This window comes from Pteropus alecto, unplaced genomic scaffold, assembly GCF_000325575.1.
Source record: "Pteropus alecto unplaced genomic scaffold, ASM32557v1 scaffold101, whole genome shotgun sequence".
Taxonomy (NCBI): domain Eukaryota; kingdom Metazoa; phylum Chordata; class Mammalia; order Chiroptera; family Pteropodidae; genus Pteropus; species Pteropus alecto.
The window spans coordinates 12,892,957-12,908,368 of NW_006432945.1; the positions used below are offsets into that span (position 1 = coordinate 12,892,957).

At 33.6% G+C, this 15,412-nt stretch overlaps 1 protein-coding gene across 1 annotated transcript in view; it reads left to right on the forward strand.

Annotated features, from left to right (window-relative positions):
- The window catches only part of COP1 (COP1, E3 ubiquitin ligase), a gene marked incomplete at its 5' end in the record, with an annotated part of 101,619 nt that overhangs the window by 20,452 nt on the left and 65,755 nt on the right, over positions 1–15,412 (forward strand). Inside the window, 2 exon segments of the mRNA XM_025044000.1 lie at positions 1,274–1,342; positions 13,905–13,964. Of these exon segments, the coding sequence (XP_024899768.1) occupies positions 1,274–1,342; positions 13,905–13,964 (129 nt within the window).

Genomic DNA, 15,412 nt, shown 5'->3' on the forward strand with positions numbered 1-15,412 from the left:
TATATTTTACAAATTTATTTCGCTGTGAAGCGTTAATTCAACTGTTTGTTAATTGGAATATCCTGTTTGTCCTTCTTTGTTATTATTTGTCTTGACTTAAACATTTCATTGATCTATTTTGCTTATTCTTCAAAATCCAAAGGACCTTCCCCCGCACCTCCAAAGTGGTAGACTCTGGCAATGGAGGTGAGGTGGCCGTGCTCTTTTGTAGTATTTGTAATATCTTAGCGATTCTTCAAATTTTGACCTGCTTACTCTGATCATCTGGAGATTTGTTAATCATGGATTCCCGAAATCTTTTCTAGAGTAACTGAATCAGATAAAATTTGTCCCAGTGTTTATTTTAACAAATGCCTCAGATAATTCTGTTGCATAGCCAGGTAACTGAAAGTTTTATTAATCTTTCTTATTTATTTATTTTTGTTCGTTTTGGAAGTGCTCTATTGGGCCTTTTTATTCTGCTTTTCAAATGTGTATATAAAAATTAGAATTATATTTATTCATAAACCATCTCATTGTTTATCCCTTTTTTAGCTTTGGTTTTCTTTTTACACATATTTATCAATTCACCTGGAATTCCTTGGTTCTTTGTATGAATTTTAACAGTAAAGATATATTTTTTGTAATTTTGTGTTTTGATACCCAGAAAATGTCAAATTATAATTATTGTTTATCGTTACATTTTTATTTTTTACCAATTTGGGTTATTCACCCCTCCCTTCACTTGATTATTTTAAAATTTTTGTTTCTAAGTGTTTGATTTTGACTGAAATTTTCTATTGAAGCATATTTATTCTCACACCTGTGAGTAGATAATAACCAGAAATAGTAAATTTGACTTCTGAAAGGTATGGATTTCTTCCCATTTATGATGCTTCTTACCCCCTGGAAATTCTTACGGGGAAAGTGATGTTAGTGCCTAGAAACTCTGTTGGGTTCCACCATGATTTTTGTCTTGATGTTGTATTAGTTTGGGGGAGAGAAGGCTAGGACAGACAACAGAATTGCCACTTCCCATAAATAATTTTTCATCAGGGTAAATAAGGAATGTAATTTAAAACATCTGTTTCTTAAAATTAGTTTGTTAGTTTTGGGAATAATAGCTTGCTTTTAAAAATGCCAATTAGCCACTGGGAAAACTGATTAAATAGAAGTAATAGACTGACTTAAATGGATGCATAAAGTTGCTTCATATGGTTATATTGTGGTATTAAAGAAAACTTTGAACTCACAGTTATATTTTTAAAAGAACAACTGTAATTTTCTATTATAGGAATCACATGCAGCCCAACTACAGATCCTTATGGAATTCCTCAAGGTTGCAAGAAGAAATAAGAGAGAGGTATATTATTTTGTGTTTTACATGATGTTTCATTTACTATTGTTGACTATTTCCATTTTCCCCCCATTTTTGTAAAGGCATTATCAGGCCAAGTTTTTTTAGAAAAACATTTAAAAAGCATTTGAATTTTCAAGATTTTTTCTTAAGCTTTGTTATTTTAACTTCTTTTACCTATACAGCTTGATACTTTAGAAATCCCTTTATGGTGATATGCTGACAGGTCTTCTGTAGGATTGATTGCAATAACTTTCCTCAAAGCTATAAAGAATAGAAAATAGAATTATCAAATGACAGCTTACTCTTCACTCTGAAAAGAAAATTTAGGAGAATTTAGATAATACAGTCTTAAGTAGAAGGGGTTACAATTTTTCTTATGGTAAAAATGCATGCCAGGGTAAAAACAAGTAAAAATGTAGCTACGTGTTTAGAACTTGGATAATATAAGTCATGCAAGATAGCTAGAAGAGAATTTGTTAACAATTTTATAACTAGAATATTCTAAGTTAACATAAAATTCCTTAGTCATTTCACACTTTTACAAAATATGGGAAAAGTCAAAGGCAAAATCCTATGATATGGGTAGCATGCAAAAATAATTAGAAAGTTGTTTTATATTTAACTTCCTGTCTCAAATCTCATATATTTTTAGTCTGAGTTGTCTAATTGACACTTTTTACTTATTAAAAAAATGACCATCTGTTATGTGCTAGATTCTAGGCTATCTTTACTATTTTTTTAAAATAAAAAGATGAGAAATATATTTTGATGAAATACTTTAAGCAGGCATTGCCAGAACCTTACATTATCTTAATTTGATATTTCTTCTTTTTTTTTGATTATTCATGATGTGAATTTTTAACTTTTTCTTAATGTTAAGATTTTTTTTTATAGTAGCTGTTTATAACTTAATATTTTTTACGTGGCTTGTGACTATATTTTTCTTATCCTTAACTTTCTTTAACAATTGTGATTTTAATGTTTGTTAACAGAAAGATTGTCCTCATTATAAATTTAAGATTTGTTTCTCTCTCTCTTTTTTTTTTTTCTTTTTTTGTGGGTACTTCTTAAACTTTAAAATGCATGAGAGTCACCTGAGGATCTTGTTACGACTCCAAGTTCCGAATAAGGGAGTGTGTGTTGGAATCTAATAATCTGAATTTCTAGCAAGATCCAGGCGACGATGCTCTTGGCCCTCAAACCACAATTGAGTAGCAAAGTTGAACATTTTCTAATATATGGGAATAAAATTATTCAATATGTACACTCAACATTTTTTGCTATAGAAAATTCTTTGTAAGAGTGATAATTTTTTATATTCCATACATACCCTCCCCATTTTAAAACAGAATGTGAAATCGTTTTGCAGTAGTTGTACGTGTTTCTTTCTGTCTTAGACTTTGGAGTCTTTGAGAGTGAGATTCAGTACATAGGAAAGAAATGAATCAGTTAAGTGAACAGTACAAATATGAGGATATTTGAGGGTAAAATGAAATGGCTGGTCATTGTTTGTGTCCTGAATTATTTAAGGTTTTCATTAGCCCCTGAGGTTTTTAGTGCTTTTCTAGGGGTCTATTAATGCTTGCAACAAATCGTTAGATTTAAAATTGTCTCAGGTAATAAGAATATAGCATATTAAAAAAGCTGTGAAGGTTCTGAGATTTTTACCCTACCAGCAAGCCTACAAGTTAGCCTGCCATAGTTTTATGGATGCTGGCAGAAGACATGAGACTCCTAGGCTGGAGATAAAGGACTTTGTTACGTCACATCTGGCAGCATCAGCTTCATTTATCAGTTCCCTCTGACCCCCAAGTTCTACAGGGATGGTGTAGAGATAGGCTCAGGTCGATGCTGCACGCACAGTGAATTTGTTACAACTGAGGAAACCTGAGTGTAGGAAAGCCCAGTCTTTTAAATGGTCTGCTAGCAAACCTGTCCAGTCTGCCCTTCAGGGACACACCATTTTTATTCTATTGATCAGAAGACAAATCTGCCCTTTGTCCTGGAGGAAGTCACTGTTTCTGTCTCCCAGGATATTCTCTATACATTCTCGAAAAGATAATTTGGAACAAAGGCTATCATAAGGTGAGCAAAAATGGGAGAGATCATTGGAGAATTGTTTTCCAACAGTAACCCTTCCTCGTGATCCTGATTTGTCCTGTCTCTGATTTGGTGGCTGGTGACTTCCGATAACACCTTCTATGATATTGCCTTTGATCACATAGCTCTTTGTATTTCTGTGTTTTTGTTATTAAATGTCTGAGTTAATTGTGCTGTAGAATCTTTCATCTTAACTTTAGTTCAAACTAATATCTTAATGATTTGTTTTCCCTTGGTCCATATTTTATTATGATAGTGTGTTTAAGAAACATACTATTGTTGTTCTGACTACTTCTGAATATTGGTTCTCCTATGCACTGGTTATACTGTCATTAATACATTTTGGTTTTCTTGTTTTCATTGTATCCATTGAGTGATTTTGAGTATTTCAGGTTTAATTCCACAAGGTACTTTGAGGAGCTAGGATAACAAAGTTTTTAAAAATTGCAAATTTGTAGCTAGGTTAACAGACTTTTAAAATTTTTCCTATTACTTTGATTACATTTCATAAATTTCTTAATGATTGAACTCAGGTACAGTAGTGGTTTATAATAAACTTAAGTCTAAAAAATATAGTCGATTAATACCCTATGATTTTGTGCAGACAGAATGGAGTGGTTATATTTTCTTCTTGCATACACTATAAAATATATTTGCATATTTAATCTTCAAAATGAAAATAGATTTTAAAGGTCTTATCTCCTGTAGTATAATTTATACTTATTCAAGCAAAATATAGACTGACCAGGAGGCAAAGTACTGCTTTTGAATTTATTTTTCTAAGATTAACGTTCAGACTTGGAAAGTTAACTTCGTGATTCCATACTTTACTTTTAATTGGGGTTATGATGAGTCCTGGTTTAGACATTGATATATACCAATCATAGAAATTAAATTTGCTTTTCAGATTTAACATACTTATTTATTCCATTGTCACAACTCGCTAATATTTCAGGGTTATTAGAATTCTATATTTAATTTTCACTTTTTATTTTTCCCTACTCATTCAAATATTAAGAGGCCGGAATGTGCAAGGCACATAGCAGACATCTCAATTAGTTATCTATTGCTGTGTAACAAGTTACTCTCAAATTTAATGGCTTAAAACATCAAATGTTTAACATCTCGGGTCAGGAATATTGCTGCAGTGTAACTGAGTGTGTTGGCTCAGGGTTTCTCACCAAGCTACCATCAAAGTGTCAGCCAGGGCAGCAGTTACCTCAAGGTTCCACTGGGATAGGGACCATTCCAGGCTCACTCACTGGCTGTTGGGAAGAAATGCCAATTTCTTGTCTCATGGGCTTCTCTGACAACTGGCTTCCCTCAGGGACCACGTGAGAAAGCAAGAGAGGGTTTTAAAGATAGTAGTCACATAATTTTGGAACTTAACTTTGAAGTAACATACCAAGAAGTGTGTTGTTTTCTGTTCAATAGAAGCAAATCATTAGGTCCAGCCCAGAAAAAGAGGGGATTACAGAAGAGTGGGAATACTGAGAGGTGGGGACTTTTGGAGGCTATCTTAGAGCCTACCTACCTCAGCATTTAATAAATGCATGTGTAGGAATGAAAATGTTAGTCTTCCTTCATGGTCTGATTGAACAAAAGGGCTTTCGGTTCTGTGTAAAAGCCAGTCTCACCTTGCAATTTGTATTAGCATTTGAACACTTGCTTTATATTTCATTTGATTTCATTTTAAAATATACTTCTGGACATTTGTGGTACCTGTTCAACTTACTGTAATACAGGACAGTGACAGTTTTGATGAGTCCTCGTTTTCTTTTGGTTTTTGGAATTTTAATGAATTGAATTTTATGACGTTTTTATATGAAATAAAACAATAGTCTATTAAGCAAATTTACAGTTTAAAGAATCGTAATAGAGTAACCATCCATGTAAACCACCATCCAGAGTAAACAGTAGATTGCTAGGAACCCAAAGCTTCCTACCTATTCTTTCCAGATTATAGCCTTCTTTCTTCCCCATTAGGGAGTTAATATTCTGGTATTTATATTAATCACCTCCCTATATTCTTTATTGTTTAGATGCCTAAGTCTTTGTCTTTCTCCTTTTGAACTTATATGAATACACTTCTGTAGTAATGTTTTGTTCTTGTCTTCTTTGGCTTAATGTTAAGATTCATCCATATTGTTGTATGGCTGTAGTTGATTCATTTTTGTTGTTGTATTCTATTAAATATACCCCATTTTTGTTGTTGACGGACTTTTGAGTTGTTTTTGGTTTGAGGCTATTCACAAAATGCTACTATGTTATAATGTATCCAGGTGCATATTAGCATATGTATCTGTAAGGGATGTATATAGAAGTGGAATTGATGAGTCATAAGATGTGTATATCTTTAATCGATAATAACAAACTGTTTTCCTAAGCACTTGTGTTAGTTATTTTTCCCATAGGCATTGTATGAGTGTTCTTATTGCACTGTATTCTTGCCAGTACTTGGTATCAATAGACTTTCCAATTTAGCTAATCTTGGGTATGTATTGCTGTCTCTGGGTTTTGTCTTGTTTTGTTTTTTTGTCTCTATGGTTTCAATTTAAACACCTGGTACTTTGTTTATTGGCTATTTAAATTTTTTGTGTACGTATGAAATACTTGCTTAAGGCTTTTTGTATCTTTTTTGTTTAAGTTGATTTTCTTAACGGTTTGTTTATATATTCTAGGTAAAAAGTCTTTGTCCTTCCTTCTTGTCTATTATCTGTCTGTCTCTAGCAAATATTTTCTTCCTCTAATTGGGCTGCTTTTTTCATTGTCTTAATTGATGTCTGTTGATGAGCAGGAGTTTCAGTTTGCAACAGAATTAAATTTATTCTTCTTTCCTGTTATAATTAGTGCCTTTTTGTGTGCGGTAAAGACTTCTCCACTGGAAGTCATGAAGACATTTTGCTGTATTATCTATTTGAATTTTTAATACTTTTGTTTTTTACATTCAGATCTATAATCTGCTTGGGAATTTATTGCGTATAAAGTGAGGGATAGGGAACTTTTCATATGGATATCCAATTGTCCAAGCATCCTTAATTACAAAGTCCATCCTTCCCCCACAGCAATGAAGGACCATCTTTGCCATACGTCATGTGTCCATATATGTGTGGGTCTGTTTCTAGGCTCTCTCTTCTGCTCCGTTGGTCTTTTTGTTTATCTTTTTGGCAGTACCACATTGTATCAAGTACTAGAACTTTAAAGTAAATTACTGTTCTTTAAGAATATATCAGCTATTCATGGCTCTTTGTATTTCTATATAAATTTTAAAACCAGCTGGTCCATTTCCATTATAAATCAATGGTTGTTATTGAGATTACTTCTTAGATCAATTTGGGAGACTGTATCTTTACAATACTGAGTCTTGTAACCCATAAACATGGTATTTCTCTGTATATTTAGGTCTTTAAGAATGTCCTTCAAAATTTTGATATGTTTCAGGGTATTATTCTTACACATCCTTATTTTAGATTTGCTCTTAGGTCTTCAGTCATTTTTTATGCTATGGTAAATGATATCTATGTCTTTTAATTTCAATTTCTTACTGTTTGTTGCTGGTGTATAGAAATACAGTTGATTTTTACCTATTCCAGTTTTTATGTCCGGCAACCTTGTTAAACTCTCATTAATTCTGTAATTTGTTTGTAGATTCTTTTTTCTGTGTATACGTCATCATCTGCAAATAACAGTTTAGTTTCTTTCTTTATGATTCTTATATCCTTATTTATTTTTCTTGTCTTACTCTGCTGGCTAGGACATCCGGTACAGTGATGAATAGAAGTGGTGATAGCGGGGCATCCTAGTCTTGGTGCTGATCTCAAAGTGAAAGCTTTCGGCGTGTCACCATTAGGTATGATGTTTCCTGTAGGTTTTTTGTAGGTACTTTTTTTTTTTTTTTTATCATTCAAAGAAGTAAATATCTATTCCCAGTTTCCTAAGAGGATCTTTTTTTTCTTTAATTATTAGTGGGGGTTTAGTATTCTCCAAAAATTTTGCACATCTGAGATGACATGAAATTTTTTTCATTTTGTTAATGTGAATAATTACATTGGTTTAACACTAAAAAGTCAATCAACTTTGCACCTAGGGTGACCAACTATCTTGATTTGCCCAGGAGTATTCTAGTTTTATCACCGAATGTTCCACATTCTAGGAAATCCTGCCAGGACGGTTGTTTGCCTTACTTGTATTCTTTATGTAAACCAAACTTGGTCACGATGTACATCCTCTTCTGTATTGTTTGGTTTGCTGATATTTTGTTTAGATATTTTATGTTTGTTTGCTGATATTTTATGTTCATTAGTGAGATTGTCGTTCATAGATATATATTTATTATCCTTTTTTTACGCTGGTCTTATCCAGTGTTGCTATAAAAATCATTTTATCACATGAATCAGGGAATATAGCTTCTTTTTCTTTTTTTCTGGAAGAATTTGTGTAGTGTAGGAAGGATATCTTTGCTGAATGTTTAAAGATCTTGCTGGAGAAGCCATTTGGACCTGTTGTTTTCTAAAAGTTTTAAACTATTAATTCACTTGCTTCAGCAGTTATGTGCTTATTCAGATTTTGTTTTAGATACCACTTACGAGGAGTTGTCTATTTCATCTGAATTTTCACATTTGTTGGTATAAGATTTGCCTTAATATTGTTTTTAATGCCCCCAGAGTTGATAGTGATGTCTTTAACTCTGATCATTAGTGCTGTGCTTTTTCTTCTTTTTTTCTTGACCAATTCTAGCTAGGGATGTATCAATTTTATGACTCTCAACTCAGAACCAACTTTTGAATTTATGTTTTTTATTTTATGTTTGTTTTCCATGTTGTGAATTTGTTGTGAATAGCTGCAGTGATTTCGTGTGGTATTTTGTTTGTTATTCCTTAGTTTAAAATAGTTTCTAATTTTTATTATAGTTTTTCTTAAGCCTGTGAGTTACTTAGAAATAAGTGACTTATTGCTTAGACACGGAGATTTTCTCGTTGTCTTTTTGTTATTGATTTCTGTTATAATTAGATTATTCATTTGAATATGATGTTTGTATTACCACCTGGTAGTTGGTTGAATTTAGAAATATTCATGCTTGGAAAGGATGCGTTTTCTGCAGTTGCATAGTGCAGTGTAAAGTTTGTTAAATACATGGTGATAATTTTCTTCATTTTTACTGATTCTTTGTTTCTTTGTTATACCAATTACTGAATCATTATATTTAAGGTGAGTTTCTTATAGACAGCAGAAGTTTTTGTCCACTTTGCCAGGCTCAATCTTATAATTGTGTTTTTAGACCATTTACATTTAATATAAATGTTACAGTTTAAGTCTGCCATTTTATTATTGTATGTTTCTTTTTTCTGTTGTTTTGTTGTTGTTTGCTTTTCTTATGTTTTTCTCCTTATGGGTTACTTGGATGTTTTTAGAATTCTGTTTCGATTTATTTATGTTTTTGAGTACGTCTCTGTATAGTTTTTTAGGAGTTGGTTTCAGTATTGCATTGTACATTCCTAAATTACCACAGTCTGTTGGTGTTGACATCTGTTCACATTTGCTTTTAAATAAGCCATCTTAAAATGCCCCTTGTAGTCTAATTTCTTTTTGGGGGGGGTGGTCTTGTTCTGTGTTTTTTTCCTCAACTTAAACGTTGCTGTGAAAGGGCTGAATCAAGCCTGCCATTACAAGAACTAGGTACTAAATGCGTGTATGTTTTGGGGTGGTAGTATGGATGGTAAGACTTTAGTTTGCACTTCACATGACTTTTGGTGGTAACTCTGTGTGTATTTAAGGACTTTTTTTTTTTAAAGCAGTTTTAGGCACAGAATAATCGAGAAGAAAGTACAGGGATTTCCCGTAAACCCCATCACATATGCATAGCTTCATGGATGCATAACCTCCTCCATCATTAATATCCCCCACCAGAGAGTACATTTGTTATATGTAATTCATGAACATACATTGGTACCTCGTAATCACCCAAAGTCCATAGTTTACTTTAGGGTTCATTCTTGGTTCTGTATGTTCTGTGGGTTTGGAGAAATGTATAATGATGTGTATCTGTCATTATAGTGTCATGCAGAGTATTTCCACTGCCCTGAAATTCCTCTGTGCTCTACCTGTTCATTCCTTCTCCTGTCCCCAAACCCTGGCAACTACTGATTTTTACGCTATCATTTTGCCTTTTCCAAAATGTCATAGAGTTGGAATCATACATAGCCTTTTAGATTGGCTTTTTTTCATTTAGAGATATGCATTCAAGTTTTCTCTGTCTTTTCATGGCTTGAAAAGCTCATTTCTTGATAGTGTTGAGTAATATTTCATTGGATATACCACTGTTTATTTGTTCATTCACCTACAGAAAGGTATCTTGGTAGCTTCCAAGTGTTGGCAGTTACATATAAAGCTGCTATAAATATGTTTTTGTGTGGATATAAGTTTTCAGTTCCTTTGGGTAAATACCACAGATCATGATTACTGGATCCTATGGTAAGAGTATGCTTGATTTTTCAAGAAACTGTTAAACTCTTTTTCAAAGTGGCTGTATCATTTTTGCATTCCCACCAACAATGAATGAGAGTTCCTGTTACTCCACATCTTCATCAGCATTTGTTGTTGTCAATGTTCTGGATTTTAAAAAACAAAGTTTAAAATACTGAGTTTAACACTTTAGCATCATTTTATCAAATCATGAGTGAAGGTCAAATAAATGAGTGTCAATGATACCTACCTGCACCAAGCTAATGCCAGTAAAAAAGTTATTTTATATTTAGTCTGAAGGGAGTCTCAGACTTTACTGCACTTTTTAAATGTAAATGTTTCTTTAAATTTTATTTGGGTTTTGGCACAGTATGCTGTATTAACAGAGTGCTTGCTGTTGATGACTTAGGATTGTGCTGTTAAGTAGTATTTTTCAATCTTATGTTTTTGTTACTATCATCACTTTTAGTAGCCTTCAAACTCATAGCCATGGTAAGGTAAATTTGATCCAAGGGTTTGTCTGTTATTCCCAATCTTTGATTGACTTGCATTCAGGTAATGGCAGTTCGTCTTTTTGGGCTTTCTTCACATATCTCCAGAACATTGTAGAACTCTGACTCATGCCCTTTTTCTATATTCTGTCTCTCTGAGTTATGAAACATGTTTGCAGAGTGAACTTCACCCTAATCTTCTTTCCACTTCTTTTAAGTGGTTGTCCTATATCCAAACAGTTCTGACACTATCTACCTTGAGTTAACCCTAGATCCCACAGATTAAGAGCTCAGTCCCACAAGAGTGAAATGTCACTTCAGATGCTAATCACACATCCAGGTTGTCACCTGTGCGTCTGACTGAGTGGCTACAAATCTCAGGTTCCCATAATCTCCTCCCCAAGGGTGCTAATTTGCGAGTATGGCTCATAGAGCCAGGGAAACAGTTGACTTACTAAATCACAAGTTTGTTATGAAAGGATACAATGCGGGAACAGCAAGATGGAAGAGATGTGTAGGACGAGGTCTGTGGGCAGGGACACAGAGCTTCCAGGCCCCCTCCAGGTGTGCCACTCGCCCAACATCTCCACATGTTCACCGGCTCACATGTTCATCACCCCAGAAGCCCTTTGAACCCCTTAAGTCAGTTTTTTTTTTTTTTTTTTAATGGAGGCTCCATTAAATAGGCATGATTGGCCATTGGTGATTAAATTCAGTCTCCAGCCCTTCTCCCTTCCCTCATTGTTGGGGTGTGGGGTTGAAAGTTCCAACCCTGTGTTCGCGTGGTAACTTCTCCTGGCACCATCCCCCTTTGGAGGCTCCACAGGAGTCCCCAGCCACCAGTCATGTCGCTAGCATATGGAAAGACTCTGATCCTCAAGGGTTTGGGGAGCTGCAGCCAGGAGAAGTAATAAAGACCAAGTATGTATTTCTTAGTACAACTCACATATCACAGTGCCCTAATAATGTAGAGGTCCAAACCCTGGAAGATAGATGAGAAGAAATTCAGAAACTCATCATGAAATGTAAATACCTCAAATTTAATATGTGTTCTCTAAATAGTGTCTATTTCTCCAAACTTTTAAAAAAAATTTCTTGTCATGGCAACTTTTCAGACTTTTTCACATAAGTAGGTTACATAATTTTGTTTTAAACTCTATATATTTATTAGGGTAGCGCTTGAACCTTGTTTTATTAATTTGATCTTAATTATGTATTATATGTCACAAGTAACATTGACTGTCTCTAGATGTTGATATTATAGATGTTTCCTTTAATCCTTCTTTTAAAATATATTTTTATTTTACTAAATGTCATACTAAAGACCCCCGGCACTTGTTTAAATAAGGATTTCAAAGGTGAAGCATTACAGGGTAATTAAGTGAAAAAGGTTAAAGGGTGAACATGAGTTGCTTTGCTGAATTAGTGGTTAGGATGACGGGTTGAAAATGTCTATAAACCAGAAGATAAAAGGTTTCAATGATGGTTGGAAATAATTGGGATGCTTATAGATGGCTAAGATGAGTAGAAGGTGATTTGGCTCTTTGCATCGAGCCAGACCAGAGTGGTTTTTATATTAGAATGGAGGACTAATTATTGGAAATGGCCATGCAGTGCAGTAGAAGTGATGAGTCTCCACCTAGTCCTGTGAAACCTGGGGCATGAGAGAATTTATCAGTTGACCAGCATATATTTGAAATTGTTCCAAAATAGACTGTCTTTGAGGGAGAGCAAGGTTTCAGTAAGGTAGGAGTATTGGGGAAAATGTTAGGGCGAAGGAAAATTTATTAAAGTAGATGGAAGAGTCTAAAGTGTTTGACCATGCTAATCTCTCTTTTTACACCCCGGTCCCTGACCCACACCTCAGGTGAGTATGCTGCCTTTTCTCATAGCGTTGTGGCTCCCGCCCTGCCCTTCCTGATAGTTAATGCAGGTTCGCCTCGTCTTCCTTTGCCCATCTCTAAAACACTGGTGTCCCTGCCATCCAGTTCTAGTCTCATGTCTTCTGACTGTGCTGGTTGACAGTGGGTAATTTCATTCACTGTCAAAGCTTCAGAATTATTATTTCCTTTTCTCATAGCTCTTATTTCTTCGTATGTATTATTTACCCTGCTTATTTTGTCTTTCTTTACTGTTTTCCATCTGGCAAAATTCTACCACTCCTTCAAGGCTCAGCCTTTCATTTATTTCAGATCTAATTTCAGTTATCCAGTCGCCTCTTTTCTCCTCTCAAGTTTTCCATCTAGGTTAGGAGCAGTCTGTAGTCCCTTAATTCTGTGTGCGTACCATCATCATCATGCTCACTATGATATTTCAACTATTGGTTTACTTTTTTGCTATCTCCCCTAGACTGAGTTCCATGAGGACAAGGGCTGTAATTTTCTAAATCCTCTTCTTCCCAGTGCTTAGCAAAATGCTGAGGATTGGTAAATATTTGAATTAATAAGTTATCAATTATTATTAAGTATGTATTACCACAGAAGAGAGGGTGCTAATGTTAATAAACCTTAAAAGTCTGTTTACCCTTACCATTCATTAAAGAAATGAAAGTTCAGTAATAAGGTACTGCTTTCAAGAAATAGTATAGCGTAGTGGTTAATAGCATGAACTTTGGAGTAAGAAGGCTATCTTGATTTGGACTTCAGTTCCGCCACTTACTTCCCCAGTGACATGGGCAATAAAGTGATCATTTAACCTTTCTGTGTAATAACATCTTGCAATAAGTATTACATAAGTAGTCATTATTGTTATTTTACATTTAAAAATTGGTTCCAAATATACTAGTAATAGAAATTTAAACTTGTATAGTGTTTCTGGAAGGCAGTTTTGTTTTCTTTCTTTTTTTCTAATTCATTTTTAATAATCTTTTAATAAAGTTTGAAATTCAGACTCATATGTTTCAGAATTACAATAGTTTGCCAACAACTTAAATGTGGTGAGCAGGGAATGGTTAAATATATTGTCAAATGTGATTCAATAAAGTGTTTGCATTTTAATGGCATGGAAAAGGTTATAATGCAATAGGTAAGTTATCAAAGATAAAACATTATCTTAAATATGCTTTTAAAAATGCTTAAGAAGGAAATATTGAGATGCTAACTTGTGGTTGCTTTTGGATGGTGGAACCTAACCCTCTGTGAGACTAATTTTTATTTTTAAAATGAGGTTAACGCTTACATGCTGACATTAATTGCTCACAATTAAATGAGGTAATTTGAAAGTTCTTGGAATGTGCTGTATTTTTAAGTCTAATTTTTCATCTTTCATGTTTTTATTATAAAGCCAATCCTTGTTTTAAAGTACAACCTGCGTTTTTTTAAATATTAAGTCTCTACATTTACACTTTAATGTTGGGACTTGGAGATCTGTTTGGGTGCTGTTTTCATTCCTACAATTTACCATTAGGCCCAGTTTTCCTAGGAATCATTTTCCAAATGTGAAGTTGTCTTGTAATCTTGGTGATGCCAGTATAGTTTGGTTTAGGCTTTTTTTTTTTTCTCTTTTATCTACAGCAACTGGAACAGATTCAGAAGGAGCTAAGTGTTTTGGAAGAAGACATTAAAAGAGTGGAAGTAAGATACAAGAATTTCTCACACCTCTAGCAATTTTTCAGTTTTATAAAATTGTCACTTTTCCTTTAAATTGCTGCATTAAATTTATGGGATTGGTCTTCGTTATATAGAAAAGTACCAGATTTTAACTTTAATTTTAATTGAGAGTGAATTTTTATAGAAAAAGCATCACTTTCTTGATGATAAAATGTGTTCCAAATTTGTTTTCACTGTTTTATTGCCATAATATCATATGTTGAAAAAAAAAATCAATTTTCTTGATATGCCATCATATTAACTTAAATCAACTCCCACAAACCCCTCAGTTCTTACTATTAAAATGACATGTCATGATTCCATTCTTTAATTAAGTAAATAATTTTTTACATATCTAATGTATTCCTAGGTGCTATGCTTAATTTTAAAAAAATATGAGAATACATTACCAAAAATCTAAGATTTTATAGTATGACATAGTTTACTTATAAAATCCATGAGAGGATCTTTGAGAGGCTCATAGGCTATCATGATGTGAGCTTATTGTCTTCATCTGTGCTTATATATGTTTCTTCTGCTGATACATGTTAATTGATGTTGACTTTACTATTTAGTGAAAGTTCAGTATCCCATGTGACATTCTTAACTTGTTACAGCTGTATATTTATGTCCCTTCTTTGGCTGTGTGATTGAACTGAGCTTGGATTAGTCAGAAATAAATCTTATTGATTATGTATCTTTGGTGGTATTTTAAAAATTGCAGTTTTTTCATTAATCAAAATGCAGAACATAAAAAAGGAAGCCAGGTTGTCAGTATGATTCAGAGGCAAAATTTATGTAATAATAGTTTATTAGGAGGCCTTTTCCTCTGCGTTAATGATCAGATCTTAGAGTTTAAGTCATTAAACAAAGCTAATATTTGAATCAAGAAGAGTGCTACTTTTCTTAATGTTTGCGGAGGACATATTTAAAGCAGAGATTGACCTATTCTGTTCTGTACTTTAGAGAATTGAACCTAATGATTCAGGTACCATACTGTTGTATTTATCTTAATATTTTTCAGTAGGTCTTCACTGGATCAATGACAGCTAGTTCATTGTTCACATAGTACACTGAACATCTCTTTTAAAATACAGTTGACCCTTGAACAACACAAGTTTGTTGGACCCACTTATATGTGGATTTTTAAAAAATAAATATTGTAAATGTATTTTCCCTTCCTTATGATTTTTTAAATAACTTTTTAAAATCTAGCTTACTTTATTATAAGAATATAGTATATAACACAAGTAACATACAAAATAAATGTTAATTGACTATTTATGTTGTTGGTAAGGCTTCCGATCAGTAGTAGGCTGTTAGCAGTGAAATTCTGGAGGAGTCAAAGTTATACATGAATGGTTGACTGGGTGGGGTGGGGCCAGCATCCTGAACCCCCACTTTGTTCAAGGGTCAACTTTATTTACCTTTTT